This window comes from Aaosphaeria arxii, assembly GCF_010015735.1.
Source record: "Aaosphaeria arxii CBS 175.79 unplaced genomic scaffold BU24scaffold_10, whole genome shotgun sequence".
Lineage (NCBI taxonomy): Eukaryota > Fungi > Ascomycota > Dothideomycetes > Pleosporales > Aaosphaeria > Aaosphaeria arxii.
Window position 1 is genome coordinate 872,368 of NW_022983483.1, and position 20,066 is coordinate 892,433.

The 20,066-nt window shown below is 51.8% G+C and overlaps 7 protein-coding genes across 7 annotated transcripts; 5 read left to right on the forward strand and 2 right to left on the reverse strand.

The window, feature by feature from the left end:
• The first annotated feature begins 45 nt into the window (after positions 1-45).
• Positions 46-1,687, forward strand: BU24DRAFT_51663 (Dor1-like protein). The gene has a single exon (XM_033534350.1). It carries the CDS (start codon positions 204-206, stop codon positions 1,668-1,670), a length of 1,467 nt encoding a protein of 488 aa, XP_033379376.1. The 5' UTR covers positions 46-203; the 3' UTR covers positions 1,671-1,687.
• Positions 1,688-2,223: 536 nt separating this feature from the next.
• BU24DRAFT_51725 (Calycin-like protein) lies at positions 2,224-3,633 on the forward strand. The gene is made up of 5 exons (XM_033534351.1): positions 2,224-2,620; positions 2,671-2,803; positions 2,859-3,030; positions 3,086-3,180; positions 3,246-3,633. The coding sequence occupies exons 1-5, from the start codon at positions 2,508-2,510 to the stop codon at positions 3,318-3,320; spliced, it is 588 nt and encodes a 195-aa protein (XP_033379377.1). The 5' UTR covers positions 2,224-2,507; the 3' UTR covers positions 3,321-3,633.
• Positions 3,634-3,946: 313 nt separating this feature from the next.
• BU24DRAFT_413726 (ankyrin) lies at positions 3,947-5,202 on the forward strand (the record flags this gene model as incomplete). Its single annotated transcript, XM_033526172.1, has 2 exons — positions 3,947-4,817; positions 4,946-5,202. 2 exons carry the CDS (start codon positions 3,947-3,949, stop codon positions 5,200-5,202), a joined length of 1,128 nt encoding a protein of 375 aa, XP_033379378.1.
• Positions 5,203-5,435: 233 nt separating this feature from the next.
• On the reverse strand, positions 5,436-9,882 carry BU24DRAFT_51745 (putative histidine kinase HHK11p). The gene is made up of 2 exons (XM_033534352.1): positions 6,824-9,882; positions 5,436-6,771 (listed from the first exon to the last, which is right to left on the reverse strand). Exons 1-2 carry the CDS (start codon positions 9,473-9,475, stop codon positions 5,512-5,514), a joined length of 3,912 nt encoding a protein of 1,303 aa, XP_033379379.1. The 5' UTR covers positions 9,476-9,882; the 3' UTR covers positions 5,436-5,511.
• Positions 9,883-12,827: 2,945 nt separating this feature from the next.
• Positions 12,828-13,919, reverse strand: BU24DRAFT_51818 (uncharacterized protein). The gene is made up of 2 exons (XM_033534353.1): positions 13,491-13,919; positions 12,828-13,433 (listed from the first exon to the last, which is right to left on the reverse strand). The coding sequence occupies exons 1-2, from the start codon at positions 13,741-13,743 to the stop codon at positions 12,973-12,975; spliced, it is 714 nt and encodes a 237-aa protein (XP_033379380.1). The 5' UTR covers positions 13,744-13,919; the 3' UTR covers positions 12,828-12,972.
• Positions 13,920-15,385: 1,466 nt separating this feature from the next.
• On the forward strand, positions 15,386-15,801 carry BU24DRAFT_427248 (uncharacterized protein; the record flags this gene model as incomplete). Its single annotated transcript, XM_033529177.1, has 1 exon — positions 15,386-15,801. A coding segment is annotated over one exon (356 nt), but the record flags the coding sequence as incomplete, so codon positions are not given.
• A 2,169-nt stretch (positions 15,802-17,970) lies between these two features.
• Positions 17,971-19,985, forward strand: BU24DRAFT_377872 (cytochrome P450). Its single transcript, XM_033524654.1, has 4 exons — positions 17,971-18,292; positions 18,351-19,469; positions 19,526-19,807; positions 19,884-19,985. The coding sequence occupies exons 1-4, from the start codon at positions 18,227-18,229 to the stop codon at positions 19,929-19,931; spliced, it is 1,515 nt and encodes a 504-aa protein (XP_033379382.1). The 5' UTR covers positions 17,971-18,226; the 3' UTR covers positions 19,932-19,985.
• The last annotated feature ends 81 nt before the right edge of the window (positions 19,986-20,066 follow it).

Consider the following 20,066-nt stretch of genomic DNA (forward strand, 5'->3'; position numbering starts at 1 on the left):
GAAAGATCGGCCGCCTATTTACTCCGAACTCACTAACTAGGTATCCGAGCATAGTACGGTACATTGTATACCACACTACGTTCACCCAGCACTGTACACAATCGCATTGCATGGTTCCCGACATAACAAACAACACCAACAACAGCGTCACTCCACTCTTCCCAACTTCGACTCGATAGCACACCCCCGCCCTCCCTCAGATCATGGCCGACCCATTGTACGAACTGCTCGTACCCTACTTTGATGCGCAAGACACGTCTACTCACAATGCGCCCTCCCCTACCGACACCGCGACCACCGCATACCTGTCCCGATTGACCACACTCCCGCTTGCCGCATTATCTTCTTCCGAACAGCAGTCCCTCGCACAGAGCTCTCACTCTATACTACGGTCCCTCCAATCCCTCTCTAAACGGTCCTATAAACCGATAATAGCGTCTTCAGACCACCTTTCACATCTCCGAGATACACTCCCGCAAATTGGAACCAATGCAAATGCTGTCCACACAGAATTACCAAAACTCGAGTCAGCTGCAAGACGTTTTTCCGACAAGTATTCCAAGACTAGCGAAAATCCCATACTTGAACGCCGGGCCAAAGCAATGCTTCTCGCAAGGAATATCGACAGAGTGTCCGATGTACTCGACCTACCTACACTCCTGTCGTCCGCTATCGCATCTTCTACTACACCAGCTCAGGCAGCTTCGAATAACACTACGTCTGCCACAAACGCAAATTATGCCTCAGCTCTCGACCTATACGCACACATCAAGCGGCTTTCGACCTTGTATCCAGAATCCCAACTCATAGCCTCCCTGTCCTCCCAGGCTGAGCAAGAAATGAAGACCATGACATCAAACCTGATCGCTGGTCTGCAGTCCCAGTCAATCAAACTTGCGGGTGCAATGCGAACAATTGGTTGGCTGCGGCGGGTTGCCCCTGAACTTGATGAGTCCTGGTCCTCCAAAAAGTCTACCATTGGCACCGGCGAGGGCAGTTTAGGTGCATTGTTCCTGGTTTGCAGATATGGCTGCCTCGAGGGGATTCTGTCGGCACTAGACCCATTGAAAGAACTAGCAGACCAAGAGACAGAACAGAGACTTAAGTCTGGAAACAAAAGCACGGGTTGGGGCCAGCAAACAGAACGATATTTGAAGAGATATATCGAGATCTTTCGGGAGCAGAGCTTCGCCATTATCTCTATGTACAAGGATATCTTCCCCTCCGCGCTCCCAATTCCATCGACAGAAGATGACCCTGCTCCTGCAGTCCAACCCGTAAACAATGCGCAGGCAAACCCACTTCAGCCGATTCCATCCGCTCTCGCAACTTTCCCACTCCATTTGGTTGAGCTACTTTTCGACACCCTGCGAACTTATCTTCCAAACATTCAAGACCGATCATCAAGGGACTCTCTACTTACACAAGTCCTTTACTGCGCCAATTCCCTGGGAAGAAGAGGTGGTGACTTCAGTATGATGATTGCTCTGCTCGAGGAAGACTTGCGCGCTGAGCTTGGCCATGATAACGATGACGAAGCGGAAGACGAGTGGATTGAGGTGATGAAGAAGCACAGAGTGCAGGCCAGCAGATTAGAGTTACTGGCCAGTGGTGTCGGAACTAGTAGAACTACCAGCCCGGCGGAAAGAGCTGTCAGTCCCGCGCGTTGAGACGCATCCGCTTCCTGAGGCTCGCAGGAGAGCATCAATATGAGAGTCTCAACCTTGTCGTAACATAAAGAGCAGGACAGCTCTGAATAAGATCTGAAGGCCAAGCCGAAGCTGTAAATACATCACTTGCAGCCAGGATGATGCTACAGCCGATCGATTTGGCTGCCTCTATTTGTGCTAGCCAGGTACAACCCGTTGGCACATGCAGCGACCAGGTCCAGGGCAAAAGCGACGGGCGTACAGCACAATCTAAACCGTGTAAGTGCATAAGTGCAGTCGCAATCAATATCTACCAATAATTCGCGTCTTGTATCATTTCATGAAGTCGGATTGTTCGGCTTCAATCTACAATGCCAAGGTTCGATCTACGTCATAGATATTTTGCTTAGATCGTTCACCTTCTCAGTACCATCAGTTCGCACTCCTCGCCGGACAATTGTTGGCCTTGCTGTTCGTAATACATATTACCAACAGGCGAGCTTATTGTCCCTTGAGTACCTGCGTTGCTACGTGGTACTGACGGATGTCAAGACCTTTTACACCTTGGCGTGATGATTTACAGTGTGTAGTGCGTATTGGGCGAGCATAACGTGACTCGAATGAACGAACGTTTACACTATATGTTTTGCCGGTAAACCTTGATGTGCGACGTAACGATGCCGACTTTGAACGAGATTGTTTATAAAGGCCGATATCCATTGTTGACGGTCACTCCACGATCAATTGACGAGATCATCAACCGGCCTACTACTCTATAAACTTTCCAATCTGGGTACTCCCAAATTATCCATCGACAGAATTGAGAACATCTTTTTCAACCTCCGCAACTTGAGCAAAATGCACGCTGTCCTAGGTCTCCTTGCCTCTTTTGGCCTCGCAGCATCGGCTGCTGTTATCCCTCGAGCTGAACAAACTGCCGGACGCGAAGTCGTCCCTGCATACTATGATGGGTATAGTTCGCTGCCTTCAACTCAACTGGATGCAATTGACTTTAGCCCAGACAATGTTTCTACCCAGTCCCCGATCCCTCTTTTGTCCTCGAAGAGTATCTAGGCACGTGGTATCAAGTCGCTGGAACTCCATTTGGTGAGACTTCAGGCGCAAAGTGTGTCACTGCCGAGTATCAAGCCAATGTATGGCCCTAAATCCGCTAGCCTTACAATCAACTACTGATATGATTGTGATCAGGACGATGGAACTGTGAAGGTCATTAACACAGCAACGGCCGGAGGTCGGTCAGTAGGCGCAAATGGCACCGCAGCTCCTGTTAGCGCGCAATATGGCTTTGGTGGAGCTTTTGTGGTCTCGTTCCCGGAATCTTCCCCTGCTGAATGCCCCGGGCCCAACTACATCGTTCAAGGTAAGACTCATACTATTCCGGTGAGCTGTAGATGGTAACTTACCGATGTTTCTAGAGTACGGCGGTGATTACGCCATAGTACAAACCCAGGAATGGGGAGTTTTGTACATTTTGAGCCGAGAGCGCCAACCTGGCCAGGAGCAGATTGATGTAGGTTACATATCTGGATCTGTCCACTACGAACCCGATCAACGCCCGCTGACATTCAATTCTAGGCTTGGATTCAGCGAGCCGTCTGCCTTGGATCGAACGCGACCGTCATCTCCATGTTCGATCAAGAGGGCTGCTAGTCGTCATGAAAATCATCTGGGATACTCGGATCAGAATACAGATTTCCTAATGATATATAATATACATTTCTTGCAGTACGTCGACTCTAAGCATACCGCTATCATTGTGTTCAAACCGATTAGCCGCCAATGCGTGTTTAGGTATGTAGACATCAGTATGCCTCGTACTGCATCTCGTATCAGAAGTTCATCATCAGATATCCACCCATGTTCACTTTCCTATTCGAGCGTTCGATCCTTCCATCCCTCGCACAACACAACTGAATTAGGCTAACTATGAGTCAAAGGTCAACTGGCAGTGTCCACCGACGTGAAGATTAAATATTTCTACAGATACGAAAAGACTTCTCTTCCTCCACTGTATCAAACGATCACTGCTCTATTTGTTGAAACATCCATTAACGTTGTCTTTCAATACCACCCAGAATATCAGCCAACAAACAACTGACCATCTGTCTATCTGCACAGCGCACGGACTACTTACTCCGCCCCAACTCTGCCTCAAAGTATAAACGACTGCAACCATTCATGCGTGACCGGGATAGTCCAACATTGACAGAATAAAGACCAGACACTCTCCTTCAAAAGTAATCTCTCTTTCTCTCGACTAACAACATACACCAAACATGTCGAAACATAAGCCACAAGCCGATCATATAACAACTACAAAGACGGCCAACGTCAACCCCAATTCGCTCCCAGGTCTTCCAGCCGAACTACTTCTGACCATAGCAGATTGCCTGGACAGCGGACTAGATCGCCCGTACAGCGGACTCGACGACATCAACCGTTTGGCACAGACCAACATCTATCTATACTCTGTCCTGAATGACTACATTTATCGTTTCGAAATAAAGCACAACAATGGCCTGGCTCTACTCTGGGCCGCAGAAAACGACCGAGAAGCTACTCTCCTCCGGATGCTCTCCTTGGGCGCAGACGTCAACACCACGGAGGGTCCAAACATGATATGGGCCCACTGGACGCCCCTGCTCTACGCCGCCAAAGAAAACCATCCATCAATCGTGAAGATTCTCCTCTCCCGCCCGGACATCGACGTCAACGCCAGACTTCCAGAGTCCCAACAGACCGCTCTCTCCATCGCATCCCAAGAAGGCTGGACGAACGTCGTCTCCCTCCTCATAGCTCACCCATCCACTGACCTCGAAGCCACCGAGGGCAAGCACGGGCAAACCCCCCTCTCCCTTGCCGCCGAGAGAGGCTACGATGACATCGTCGCCCTCTTCCTAAACAACACGACCGCCGACCCAGACCCCCCTTCCACCTCAACCGGCCAAACCCCGCTCTCCTACGCCGTCCACCACGGCCACCTCGACGTCGTCTCCCTACTCCTCGCCTCCCCATTCGTAGACCCGCACTCCAAGGATACGCAATTCGGCTGCACGCCCCTAATGTGGGCCTCACGCTGCGGCTATGTCCCCATCGTGACCCTTCTCCTCTCTGCCCCGGGCCTCGAAATCGACTACGCCGACACAGGTAGGCAAACCGCGCTCTCCCACGCCATCTCCGGCACTGCCGCCAACAAGACGGCCATCGCCAAACTCCTCCTCGACGCAGGCGCCTCCCCGAACGCTCACTGTGGCCAGTACGGCAACGTCCTGCAGACCGCATGCTACGACGGCCACCTCCAGGCCGCCCACTACCTCCTCGACGCAGGCGCCGACCCAAATGCCCCCGGGAGCAAAACCTACGGCACCGCGTTGCAGATCGCAGCATGGAAAGGGCATTTCCCCCTCGTCAAGCTCCTCCTCGAAAGTGGCGCCGACGTCCACGCCAAAGCGTCATTCTACGGCACGGCGCTCGAGGCGGCGGCGAGGGGGAGCACGGTGGGGAATGTCAAGGCGAGAAAGATGCTGGCTGAGTACGGCGCGAGGGTGGCGAGTCGAGAGGGTGGGGGCGGGGATGAGGAGTTGGAGGAGGAGGTAAGAATCAAGGCTGAGAAGTATGGGATGTCGAGGGGGAAAATGAGAAAGCTGATTAAGAAGTACAGGAAGCTTAATATCGATTATGCGCCTTGAGATTGGAAATTGGATAGATTTGGGGAGCACGATGTATACACGATGGGATTTCGTTTATTGTATCATCGCGGAGGTAATATGTCTTCGTATTTACATAGAGCACCAGTACCAGTATCTGCATCATCAATCAGGCAATTAATCATCCTAACACATCAACTCCCCTCCCGCACCTTCTCCCCATCACTCCCCTCAATGCTCTCAGCCTTAATCCCCACCGTCCCCGATATCACACCCCTCATCCTCGCCAGCAGATCCGCGACACGGAACGGCTTCCCGACCACATCGTCCATCCCCACCTCCATGGCCGTTGTGATCTGCTGCTGCCGGACGTTGGCCGTCACACCAATGATCGGTATATGCGTCGTGACCACCCCTTCCCGCTCGAGCGCGCGGATCTTCGACACGCACGTCAGCCCGTTCATTATGGGCATTTCCCAGTCCATTAGGATCAAAGAGAGCGAGAGCGGCTTAGCATTCCCCCCGCCGGGATGAGGAGGCGTCGTTGGCTTGTTACTTTTGCTATTGCTATTGCTTCTACTTTTGCCATTGTTGGAGGTTGTGACGACGGTGCAGGGCTTCGAGTGGTCCCAATGCCGGGTCTTCTTGAGGAAGTCAAGGGCTTCGACGCCGTGGTTCGCGACCGAGACTTCGCAGCCGAGTTTGCGGAGTTGCTTTGCGAGGACTTTTTGGTTGACGAGGTTGTCTTCTACGACGAGGACGTGGAGGGTCTCGGGCACGCAGCGGAGGTCGTCTTCGTCGAAGACGGGTGGGGAGGAGGTGTTGTCGGTGGGTTGTTGTTGATGCGGTGCTTGGGACGAGGAGGGTTGTTCGTGATGGTGGGGGTGTGGCGACGCGCCGCTGAGCTTGGGCACGGGGTACGGATGTACCGGGTTGAGGAGTCTGTCGAATTCCTTGGGCGTGTGCGGCCGATGTCGTATGTCCTCTGGGAAGACGTGCGGGAGGCTGCCGCGCCGTGAGCCAGATCGCGAGCGGCGGGCTTTGATATAGAATGCGAATGTGCTGCCCTTCTTGTATTCGCTGGCTAGTCCGATGGAACCGCCTTGCATCTCGGTCAGGCGTCGCGAGATGAAGAGGCCGAGGCCGGAGCCGCCGTAGTGGATGTGGGTGCGTGGCGAAGCTTGCGAGAAGCGGGAGAAAAGGGTTTCCTTTTCGTCTTCGGCGAGCCCCCGACCGGTGTCTCGGACGGAGAACTCGAGGTAGACGGCACTGCCATGTTTCCAGTCATCCCGCAGCTGGCGGTTTTCGCCTACGAGTTTCGTGGTGATGTATTGGACGCCGCCAGGAGTGGTGGAGGGCGGCGGGGTGGAACTGGCACCCATTGATACTGTAATGAGTCGGACTGGTTCCAGGCGCGTGAACTTCACGGCGTTGGTGATAAGATTGATGAGGACCTGGAAAGTTAGCTAGAGTCAGGAGTAAGATCTTGAATCATCGCTCGCTCACCTGAAGTAGTCTTGTAGGGTCTAGAGACACCCAGTCCAGACCAAGATCGCGATAAGACTCCTCAATAATGAATTTCATCTCGATTCCTGACGCCTTGGCTTCGGTGTTGAACATTTTGACGGCGTGACTGACAATGACGTGCGGTTGTGCGTCAACAGGGGTGATGACGAGGAGACCCGAGTCCAGCTTGGATATGGTGAGTATGTCATCCACGATGCGTTTCATGTGCTGTGCGCACTGCGCGATCGTTTGTGCAGCATCCAGCGCCTGCTCGAATATTTCTTCGTAGCTGGCGGCGGACAAAGCGGCGAGACCGCCATCTCGCGATCCACGTGTAGAAGTAAGGATCTCGTCGGCGCATTGCATGATGGCGGACAGCGGGTTCCTCATCTCGTGGGAAGTTGTATCGATGAAGTGCTCGAGATGATCCTTGCTTTCGAGGGCACTGTCCGTTCTCATCTTTTGCAGCTCTTCAGCCCATTTCTGCTTGGAGATGTCGGTCACATTCCCGACGATTTCGACAATGTCGCCTTTGCTGTTCAGTTCCGCATAGGCGGAGCAGATGATCCATTGGTAGTGCTCCTGTGAAGAGTCACTGGGTTCTGCCAAGTCATCGGGCGGGTCGAACCGCATTGTCGTCTTTAATTCGAAGCTGATGGGCGTCTTGTGATCGACAAGTTTAGAGAAAAGACCCTCACAGAATGAAATATCTTCAGGGAAAACAACACTCTTCCAAACCATAGCGACATCGTCTGCGTTGGCGGCGTCTTTGAAGATTTCAAACCACCGCTGATTCCTATATGTGTAACGGCCCTCTGGTGACAGGATAAAGATCGCAATGTCTGAGCGCTCTGCGAATCGCTGAAATTTTTTCTCTTTGTTGCTAAGCTCAGCAAGAAGATGCTCTTGTATAAGTGCTGCCTGTCCAATAGCAGTCTCCTTTTGTCGGAGTTCCTCATCGAAGAGAACGACTGAAGCAAGAGAGGTTCCGAGCAGACGGTTAGTAACGTGTACAAATTGTTCATACTCGAGGTCAAAAGGCCTTCTGGGGTTTACTCCAAGAATCATAAATCCTAAAAGTTGTTCACTGGTTGTAGGGAGAAGAGGGCACACTACGACACATCTACAGGGCTCGCCGTACCCCTTCCACGCTATTCCGTCCAGCACCGACTTTGGAACGTCGATGTCCTCAAAATGCACAAGCGTAGGCCTTCTTGACTTGGCAGCTTTCCGAAGATGAGGCGAGAAAATCGCGCCGCTCTCGTCGAGAGCTATGACCGAAGGTGCGATCGGGTGATCAGCCTCTACACCAATAGCCCCTTTGAGAATGCAACGATCAATAGAGGTTGTGCTGCCAGGAGAAGAGATGGAGGATACGTCCGTTCCGACCTCATGCTCTACGGCATACAAGAGAGCGAACGGTGCATCCTTTTCGTTAATGGCTAGCGTGTTCAAGACAAGATCCCAGTATGCATCCGGGTCGCGTGCTTTTGCAGTCTGGCTCCCGATCTCGACGAGACTCGACACTCTCCGCTGAAGAATATTGTTCTGGGTAGTCTCCCTAAGGATCTGGTAATAACCCCCTACTTTGCCATCACCATCCAAGATTGGCATAAATTGGAAAGAATAAAAGACTTCTTCTAAAAATCCATGCCTGTCGATGAAGATGGGCATATCATTTTCAGTAAGAGTCTCGCCCGTTGCCCTGATGTGGTCTAAAAGCGGTTTGAAATAACCCCAGTAATCCTTACCAGCGACACGTGAACTTTGTCCCATACAAGGATGAAGCAGCCCAATCACCTCGACGTAGGCTTCGTTATATATCATGATAACATCGTCACTCCACAAGAGGAGCGCCGGGTGTGTATCATTCAAGACCAAATTTGCGGCGGATCGCAGCTGAGGAGACCAATCCTTCATTGGGCCGAGCTTTGTATTGGCCCAGCCAATGCTGCGGAAGTATTCCAAATGGGGAGTCAGTCTCATTGACGGAGGATCCCTGGTAAAATCGAAATTGTCCTGCGGTACATCGGACTGCAATGGATAACTATCATTCTCACGTGAACTTCCCGAGGGGGTCGCGTTTGGCACAGATGGCAAATGAGACTCGAGGAGCTGTGGTAGGTTCTTTGGCTCCTTGTGCTCCCGCGAGTCTATCGTCCTCAGGGAGGATGATCGCTCGACTCGCGTTGGCGGGCCCAATACGCCGCTCACTATGCGATGCTGTTTTATAGTGGTTGCGGACCATATGTAGCCCTCCCAACTATGTGTTCGGCCACGGCTCACCAAATCTATCTCTTTCAACTCGTCAAACACCCAGCACCGGAAGGCCGCGTTTCCCTCCGCCAAAGGGCCGAGGGGATTGCTCGGTTCCTGTATCTGCGCCCATAACCGTCCAGCAGCGGCCAATGCCGGATTGTGGTATATCGGATTGATGAGGGCGTGGCGAGGGGAAGGAAGGGAAAGGTCGATTATGAATGAGGGTCGATCATCGATATCCAGAATGTCAATGAGGGCATAGGAAGTGAGCTCCCGCTGGGAGGTCTCCCTCCTCAGCTCGGTAAGGGAGCGCCTCGCCAGTTCGCGCTGGGTCTGGCCGATGGCATTGTGGTAACGATTCTCGCGTTGCGACTGTTCGGATTCAGCGAGCATCGAGGTCGCGAAGAGCTGCTGGTGAGCGTTGGGGTCGACCGGGGCATGGGCGCACAACTACGGGCAAGCAGTAGTTGGGTTAGAAGGGTATTGTGATGAGGACGTCACAGAGAGAGGAAGCGTTCAGTGAGTGGGAAATCTGATGAAGAGACAGACATTGCTGCGGCAGGCACCGGGCTGCTAGCAGGTCAGATGCTGTCTTTGAGGGTTCACGGTCGGAGTGTGTTCCAGGCGCCGGACCAAGTCTAGTGAACCCTTCGCAGCTGGAGGGGTCTGCGTCACCAAGTCTAGCCTGGATGGAGATCTACTTAGGGAGTGCTGCGGCAACGTTAGCAAGCTCGGTCAGACTTCTAGACTACCAATCTTGCACTATGGAAGTTGTTGATGTCGGCGCAGCACTGGTCCGAATGTACGAGTATAACTAATCAGTGGGTGGGGATATATTAGCAAACTACAAATATCCAAGGAGCACGGGCAGTTCGACAAGCACCCCGTTTTGTAGATCGCACGGCCCGGACCTTCAAGTAGCGGAACGCTTTGAAGATGTTGGAGTCGGGGAAGTGAAAACCCAAGTGTAGGATTGCACGAGCGATGGCTCACGGGAGACTCCTCCGTCAATGGGCTGAAGGAGACGGCGATCGAGAAGGAAAAGAAAGCGACTCTGGGGATTCAGACGTGGTTACACACACTCGACACTGAACACAAGACATTTAGCATAGATATGATATAAGAGAAAAATAGTCTTTGACAAGGGGCTACTCGTAGTAGTTAAGGGAGTTCCAGATGGCCCAGTAGTTACACAGTACGAGGTAGTCTCAAGAGTCTGGAAGCCGTTGTTGGTGTATTGGTGTGTTGATGTATTTGTGTGAAAGGGCTGAAAGGAAGGCAAAGGGAAGGGATTCTGGGAACATCCCTGTCGAGTTTAGACCGGCCCGCCATTCGACCGGTCCCCTCCTCCACCTCGACCACGACCTTACCGGACGTATGAGCACAAAAAGGTACGAGGACGAGGGACGGAGTAGACACACACAAATCAACAAGGTATATATTGGAATAAGCAGAAGATCAGCGCGAACGCATGTTCGCTGGCCGGTGACGGGTGACCAGATTGGCCTCGCCAAGGACGGACATCGATCGAAGGCCATTACGCGCATTATCACATTGCAGAGAACATGTATGAAGATACATAGTTCTATGTACATACTTCTACATACGTGCCATACCAACATGGACATACTCCACACAATAGGTGAGTATGTATTATAACAACCAAGACATGCAACCGCTGTCGCCTCTGGTACATCGACCCGATTGCATGTTCTGTCTCAACCATGATCATTCTGCTGGATACCTACGTGCACCATAGACGCTTTGTTACCAGACATGGAAATTTCCATCTTCCTTCCAATAACACCCATATCCACTTCATCTTGGATAAATCCTCCCTTTCTCAAGCCAACTACACGAGAGATATAATAAACAATAAGTACGGAGAATGAGTCGGATTTGGTAATGAACACCTCACCCAAATGCCCAGGTTCACGTCTTCAATCAAATCTCGAGTCTTATCAAGTTACGCGCCCGGATATAACCAACACAATACACCCACCCACCCACCCACCAACCCATGTCTTGTCTCTTCTTTCGCATCAATGATCCATCATCATTTCTCCGCATCTCCTCTCGCTTTCTCTTTTCTTCATTCCATGTATCCAAGGAAGTGCCATCTCTCGGCTCTGCCCGCACCTTGTAGTAATCTTTCTCTTACGGTCGACTACCAGCCACCGTATGCCGAACTTCCATACATTTCATCCAGCTCCGTACCGTCCGTCGCATATGCCATAGATACACACCCTTCACGACGGCGCCAAATACCCAATACAAATCTACTCACCCATCCAGTCCAACCAATCAGCCATACTCACACTCACACATTCCCTCTCTTCCTGCCTCTCTATTGATTACTCCATCCCGTCCCATCCTCAACCGCCTCAACCTGCCCGCCAAACCCTTCCACGTACTCCATCAATCCCATGCAGCTATCCCATGTCCCATCGATCGCATTATTGCGTACTTCGCACCCATCTTCTTCTACCCTACCCTCCCGTACCCTACCCGCTACCCGCTCAGTAGTTCCCTCCCCCTCCCCCCAAGAACCATAATTCAGGTAGCAAATCACCGCCCACCGAATGTCCTTCGTTGCTTCTTGCCCTTGCTGTCTCCTTCCCTCGTGAACAATACCATACCATGCCATATGATACCACACATGACTCCTCTCATAGAACCTACCGTTGCTTCCACGATGGCAAAACGTGTCGCGTGCAACGTTCGCACTCCTGATCACTCATCGCCACCCCATCCCCAGCCTATAACAGCGCATGCGAAAGCGCTCACCATCAAGCAACCAAGCAGACACAAAACGCGGAAGACAAAACACGACGCCACTCCCTTTCCGTCTTCGCTTTCCTATCATACTACTCTGAGGAAGCGCAAGCATAATCCATAGTGCCCATACATACAGTACTCGCGGTGCTTGGATGGGTGGGGGTTTACGAATGTCACCGTGTATGCACTAACTACGCCAACCATCGTTTCGTTCCTTTCTTTTCTTTTTTTTTCTTGGGCTTTTTTAATGTGGATTTTCACGATCGAAGGATGTCAGATCTACGAGGTACTTTCCCCTTTCATGGATGGATGGATGGATGGATGGGTGGAAGGGCGGGTATAGATAGATGCTGTGGTCAGCGAAGCGATGCTGACGCAGGCAGGTTACGCCCCGGGTCGTGCGTTTTCGCGTGCTTTTGGCTCACGAGAGGGTCTTGACCTGGAGACGGGTAGGTGGGTGGTGGTATTTGTAGATATGGGGCGAGAGGTAATATATTGAATAGATGGGATTGCGTGTCAGGCGTTGTAGGGTACTGAACGAATGGTGAGTGTTGCAGGAGACGATGATATTGATATTGTTGTTCACGATGGATCTGGAAATGCAGGAGTAGGTCTGAAATTTGAAGTTTGAAGGGTTGAAAAGGGTTATGAATTAATTACATGCGTGCGTGCTTTCTTATTATATATACATCCAGACAGACGAATGCCCCCATGTCCCAAGTCCATGTTCTTTTGCTTTCCGACACCAGGTGTGAATGCAAACTAACGTCACTCTATGCCTTCCTCCCTCTTGATGTGTGTTGTGTTGACCGAGAACGCTGAGCGCCCCGTCCGAAAATAAAATGGAAAAGGGGAAATGGTTGGATGCTTTTTCTTCTTCTTCGACGCGCGCTCTAATCTCCGCGAAACAAAAAACAGTTGGGTATCTCAATATGCTATGTGGTGTGGTGTTGCACACACGCACTCATCGAACGAGTGTGTAGATAAGTAGGTAGGTAGTAGTAGTAGGTGTGAAGGTGTTAATGAAACTGAAACTGGGTGTGCGGACAAGGCCGCGCGCGCGTTATGTCAGGCGCCTGCTGAGGTGCTCCACGTCGTATGGTCGGAGTCGCTCAAGCAGCTGGGCCATAGACCCAGTATTGGGCAGCGTATGGGACCTCCCAGTGCTCAGGCATGCCCTTGCAGGTCTTTGGCTTCGCGCCGCCGGCAGTCTCGAGACGGTAGACGGTGTTAACACCACCCTGGCTGTTACCATTGTCGATGAGGTGAAGCCATTGGATCGCACCTTCTCCCTTGATGCCGGGGCAAGCGGACTTGGGCGCATCGACACCGAGATTCTTCTTGACGAATGCGAGCGGCTTGGGGGTGGCGTTGACCTTGTTGAGGTAGAAGGTAGGGACGGTGATGGTGAAGAAATGGTCACCAAGGACTTGTTGGTATCCCTGTGACCACAACAACCCGTTGAGGACGGCCGGGTAGTCGTACATGTTGAGGGCCAGTCCACTGATGGTGCTGATCTTCCAGTCTGCGAGAGGATCGGTGTTAAGGCGCGTACCAAGATCATATAGTTTGGCTGTGATGTGTCAGTGACTTGAAAGGGTTGTCCAGGGGGGTAGTAGTGTATACATACCAACTGCGCCAGTGGTACCAGGCTCAGCAGTGTCATTGCCAGGTTTGCAGGTATAGTTCTGGGTACCAATTCCAAGGCCAACGAACTTTAGTTGAAGACCATCAGGAGCGGGCAGGGCACTCTTGGGCATTCTTGCGGCGAGTTTGGTGAGCCCAGTATTGCCCTTTTGAGGGCCAGGGGTAGGGACAGCGGCGACGGTTGGTGCCAGGATGGATAGTGCCATTGCGGCGGTTGAGAGCACGGAGAAGAGCATGGTGAATTTGTTGAAAGGAATGGACGAAACTGCTCAATGGAGGAATGATAGACCTGAGAGTGTTTGAGGAGAGAAGGACGAGACGAGGATTGTAGACGAGGTATATATCAGGACAGATCTAGAGGGCGAAGAGGTATATCGGTGGTGGTAGTGGTAGTTGTTTTTGTGTAGGACGTGAGAATTAGTCGTGGTTGGGTTATTTTGGTATGGTGAGGAATATTTTGGTGTGTATTTGTGTGTGTAGGTATATATAGAACGAAAAGGGAAGGATGAGTGAGGTGAGGCTTTGGTATGGTGTGGTGTGGTGTGGTGAGAGGAGATGATGACTACTACGAAGGATTGCAGACACCGTTCAGAGGAAGATTGATGTGGAAGCGATTAAAAACAAAAAAGTCAAGTAGAGTTGTTTGATGGATGGGATAGAATTGAGGTGGATGTGAAGAGAATATGTAGTAGATCTGTACCCAGTTGAGAGAGGCTGAGGGGAGAGGAGATTGAGGCTGGCTCGTTGGTGGGTTCTTTCGTTCCACAACGGCTTCCATCCATGGGCGTCTTTATAGGAAATATGATTATTGGTATGAATTGGGATTGGGTATGCAATTGGAGTACAAGGTAAGGCGCCTGGAGGAGGAAGAGGTTTACTGTCTACTCCGTACCTAGTGTCTACCGTCTTTTCTTGCAGTCTACCCCAAACCCATAATCCATAACCCTTAATCCTTGACGCCTTTTTTACCCTTGACCATGACCATTTACCCTTGGTCAAAGCCATCCTTAGCCATGATGGATAATCCATGTCCCCAAACCAACCCTGCGTATCTACCCGCAACCCGACTAAGGTAGTACAGCACAGTATCTGAGTATGTGGACGGGAGACGGTAGACTCCACCTGCTACGCCTGCATCTGCATCTTCATCTGCACCTCGAAGTTACTCCGTACTGCTAACACTACTGCATCCACCACCACACACGAAAACCCACCTCAGAAAATGATAGACTGCAGTAGGGCCGTTGAATCAATCAATGTCCCACCCATCCACACCTCTATTCTTTTTCTTCTTTAGTTTCTTAGCTATCGTGTCAGGCCATATCATCATGAAAGAACAATGCAATTGAGTCGAGAGAAAGCCACTCATCATCCGTGCCATGCGCCTCTTCATCCACGCGCCTGCAATACCCGTACCTAGTGTTGTGTACACACACGCCCGCACATACGCCTTCTCGCTTTCGCACCCAGTTAGGTAGTGTACTGCACTGCGGCACGAGTACTGTAGATGGTCTACGGAGTATGTCGTTTACTGCACACACTGATTATACTCCGTTGGTTCCCCTTGTCATCCACCATCATTACCGTCAAGACCACCACCAACAGGCGTAACAATAATAAGTACATGCACCTCCGAGAAGCGACATGCACGACCTAAATTGAATGTGAGACCGTGGACTGGAATTAGAACAGGGGGGGTTTCCTTTTGCTTTGCTTCTTCCAGATCTGAGGCGCTTGCGGGCTGGGCGGGCCAACCTCCCTCTTCCCCCTCCTAGTAACTGTAAAATGCTTGTGCCCGGCAACGTCGCTGATTGGCCCATCACCTCCAGCCTACACCCACCCAACCTCATCCATCTCACTCTCCACAAACATCCACCACGATGCGCGGCCAGGGTAACTTACGCCCCTCCTATGCTCCTCTCCCCCCTTCATCCACTCCAACAACGCCCCGTCCGCTTGCTCTACTCTCTAGGCAGATCCGACTGCATCTACTTCTTACCATTACTGGGCTCTACAGTACCGGTCTGCTGAGCCGCATATGTGCAGGTGCAGTCCTTCCGTCGTGGGCAGGCCCCATTCGCACACATGGCAAAGGTCGCCTCCAATCTTCTCCACGGATACAAGCGACTGGCAAGTCTTTCAAAGGTTCCAGTTCACTCACTACCGTACCATTCGCCTCCTGTGCCACGAAAATAGTAGCTACCTACCCAATTCAGAAGATCATGATTGAGTGATAGAGTTTGTCCCGAAGTAGCAATAGTGAATAATAATCCACCATCATCATACGATTCAAGCACCTTCAACCATGTCTGCCGTCTCGCACTTGCAACCCCCGTTTGAACCGTTGATCTCAAACGTACTTGTTTGGTACCTGCAGAGTCGGAGGCTGGACTCAGATACAGAGCAGAGGGAAGAGGCAGGCAGAAAGACGGGGTCGCTAGGGGGTCCGCGCAGGCCCCAATTCATCCGAACCTCTTCCGCAAAGGTACAGCCCAGAGTCCAGAGCGAGCGACCTCCCCGTCATCTCAAAAGAAACAATCCAAGCCGGGGAGGGAGGAAAGAGGTTGGAAGAATCAGATGGCAGGTCGCCTTACCGACGCATGGATACACACAACCCATTGTTGTTGTCGACTGAAGCGATCACCATCGTCTCCACCACCGTGCACTACAGAGGCTTGCACTACTGGAAATGTTGGCAAAATCCTCCCAAAACGTGTCGAATACCCAGCAAATGGACCCATTGTGGCTGCAGAACTATTGACAAATGACCCTCTTTAGTCATTATCGCGTGTTAATTAATCGCGCAGCTGCATGGTAGCGGCTTACATTGCCTACGGCGAGGGCACCACGAACGAACACGCCCACGACGCCTTGCAGCCAAAGCAGCCAAAGCAGCCAAAGCAGCCAAAAGATCCTTTCACACAAGAATGTTCACAATAATCCAACATCCCGGGTGGGGGACTTGGACACTTGGGCCCTTGGACGATGATTGCTCACCCCCCTCGCAGGAGACTCTCGTCTTGCGAGCCAGTGACCATGCGAGTAAATGCGACCGCCTCGGATAGAGGGGATTGTGCTTACTTGCACCTCTCCCTTCTCCCTGGATTTCGGCAACTGATGGTATGACCGATCTCTTGACCGCTGCTAATTTATATTGTTTTTGCGGAGAACAATAGATCCGAATGCAGCTATGCAGCGCTCTCCCCCACAGGCCTCGCAAGCGGCCGAGATTAAGCATCTGGAAGACTATGATCCCGTGCTATTTTCTTCTCGTCTCGCCTGGTCCAACTCCAAATATGGGAGGAGAAAGCAATACTAATCCATACCTAAGTTAACCTAAGTGATAGTAAAACCTCCACTTTCGTTGAAATTAGCCCCGTCGCAGGCATGGCGTTGGGCCATTACACCCGAAGCGCTATTGGTCCTATATCGAGTCCTTCGCTGGGCTTGCTGACCCTGGCACTGGCCTCGGGCGTTCTTCCTCTTTTCTCGTCGCAAAAGCATTTCCCACCGAAGTGACCGTACTACTGCGTGTTCGCCTGTCAGCAGCAGACTGTCCAACTCCGCGTGCCTCGTCTTGATAGAAAACAAATGTCGGAGCCAACATTTGTTTCGAGTTCTGTGTGTGTCGTTCGCGATATGCGATATCAGCCAGAATGATCGCCTTGTTTCGTTTCATGAATCTCCGTGAACGATTCCGCACGTTGCCAAGGTCTGTGTCAGGAGCTGTACGGTGATGTTTCAAGTGCCAGTGCGCACTCCACAGGTTCTGATACAGGCACCAAACCTTCATCATCGTGTAAACGAGCCTTCGAGGCCCTCAAGTCAGGAAATGAAACGTTCTTCTCCTCTTTGGACATAGCTAGCTCTAATCCGGGGAGTTTGTGATGAGAACGGTTCAGGAGCGCAGACAGACGGAACGCGTGCTTTTGCTTGCTGACTGCTTTTCAAACTCGAGGTAGCCCTGCATCACGAGCTTCCGAAACCGTGACACCCACCGATGCACGAAGCGAGTCAAGGAAATCTTACAGCCGAGTCGTGATTTCTCCCTGCTTCTCATGCGCGACCGATGGAAGAGAATGGTCCCGGGAGTAATCGATGCATCGTCTCGATGTGAGGGGAGTGCATTCGATAGTTCAAGTCGGTCACAGCTGTGTCCCGTCAACAAGCAAATTGAGTGCACGCGCATATACTCCGTAGTTACATGACAGTTTCTTCGTGCTGCGATATCATTTCCAGCTCCGTCTGTGCTTCGATTGTTGTGCCCAAAGAAGCTGAAAAGACAACAGAACGCTCCTTCAGGCTAGTGCGCCTCGTTACTTCGAACCACAGTACCAGAACATGTCAGCGAAATCACGTTGTCGTCAGACAAAGTGTGCAATGAATGCTCAAAATGGGCGATCCATTCAGTGGCCTCTTCCGACGAAATGTAGATGCCAAAACTCTCATGTAGCAATGTGATAATCTAAGTTGAGATTCTACAAGTACATCCATCCACAATGGTCCTAGTATTCGTGTTCGTGACCACAAACAACGTAAAGTCCCCGACCCCACTCATAATTCCACGAATCTCCAGGCAAACGTTTGTCAAGCTGCGGATCCCTCTCCCTCTCTCGCACGGTCAACCACAACAGTCCGTCAAGAAACATTTAGATTCGGGGTCGTCAAGTGGTCAAAACTCCGCAAAGGAGGGCACAGCCAGGTCCCATAGATGACATCATGATCTCCGTTGGAGGGCTGGATGTTGTGGCTCAGGGCATACTCGTCGCAAGTTTGTGTATAGCAGTGAGTAATGTTTTGCGACTACAACGATTAAAGAACCAAATTCATGAAATCTATGTAGACAATCTTTCTCTATGCATTCTACAACGTCTACTTGCATCCGCTCCGTTCCTATCCCGGCCCACGTCTCTGGTGCGCTTTCAGACTCCCCTATGTTGTCAGTGTGCAGCGAGGCAAGATCCATACCCAGCTCACTGCGTTCCATGGAAAATACGGTCCTGTCGTTCGCATCGCGCCCAACGAGCTATCCTACGCAGACGGCGCTGCATGGAAGGACATCTACGCAAGCCGGCCCGGCCACCTCCCATTCAAGCGCAACCCAACATGGTTCAAGAAGCAACACCCCGACGAACCGGAGTCGATCATGGGACCGGATGAAGACGCGCACGCCAGAATGCGTCGCGCCTTCGCAAACTCCTTCTCGGAGAAGAGCCTTCGAGACCAGTCGCCAGCCGTGGAGGGTTACGTCTCCTCCATGATCGACAACTTCAAGCGCAGGATCAATCTTTCCAAAGGACGACGCAGTGCCACCGTGGATTTGACCCAGTGGCTCAACTTTCTCACCTTCGATATCTCAGGCGACCTCTCCTTTGGCGAATCCTTCGACTGCGTGAAGACAGGCAAAATGCACTATTGGGTCGAGATCGTACAGGACTTTGGAAAGGGACTCGCCATGGTCTCCGCGCTGAACCAGTACCCTCCCATCGACAGACTCCTCCGCTTCGTCATCCCGGAGAAGATCAAGCAGCGACAACTCGACCACCGCCGCATGAGCGCCGAGAAAGCAAAGAAAAGAGTGCACACGGAGTCCAACCGCCCAGACTTCGTAACCCCGGCATTGAAGTACACCAAAGACAAGAACCAGCCCTTCACTGACGACGAATGGGCCATCAACATGATGATCGTCGTCTTCGCGGGCAGCGAGACCACAGCGAGTGCCCTGACTGCCATCATGCGAGAGCTCGTGCAGAACCGCGGCGTCCTCCAGCGACTTTCAGGGGAAGTCAGACAGGCGTTCGATAGTGAGCAAGACATCACGATCGCATCGACGGGTAACCTCGCGTACCTCAACGCCGTCATCAACGAGGGCCTGCGACTCGACCCGCCCGTCGTCATCGGCGTCCCACGCGTCATGCCAAAAGGCGGAGACATCATCTGCGGGAAGTTCGTCCCGGAGAACGTACGTACGCCCTCACTCCCATACCTCCTCCCACAACCCCCCAACTAACCCTACAGACATACGTAACATACAACCAATACCCCTCGAACCGCCAACCCTCCAACTTCCACTCCCCCAACACCTTCCTCCCCGAGCGCTTCCTCTCCCCTGCTGCGGGAAAAGACGACTTCACGACCTTCCAGCCCTTCGGCATCGGCCGCCACAGCTGCATAGGAATGAAGCTCGCGCTCGCGGAGATGCGGCTCGTCGTCGCGAGGCTCGTTTACGCGTTCGATTTTTCCCTTAAGGATGCCAAGGATCGCTGGGACTGGGGCGCGCAGGATACTTTTATTTTTTGGGTGAGTTCTTCCAATTTCTTCTTGTTTGTTCTGGTTTCATTGGGGGTAAGGGGATATGATGACTGACAATGGACAGGACAAAAAACCACTGAACGTCGTTATTAGATTGAGTGGTGAGGCGTGAGGTTTGAAGTTCGGTGATCTCTTTTGGGGTTTCTGGGGAAGAAGGGATTGGTGGTGTTGGATGTCGTGTCATTGTAACATAACCTATCATATCATACGAATAACATACTTTTTCTACTACAGTTGATAATGAAGT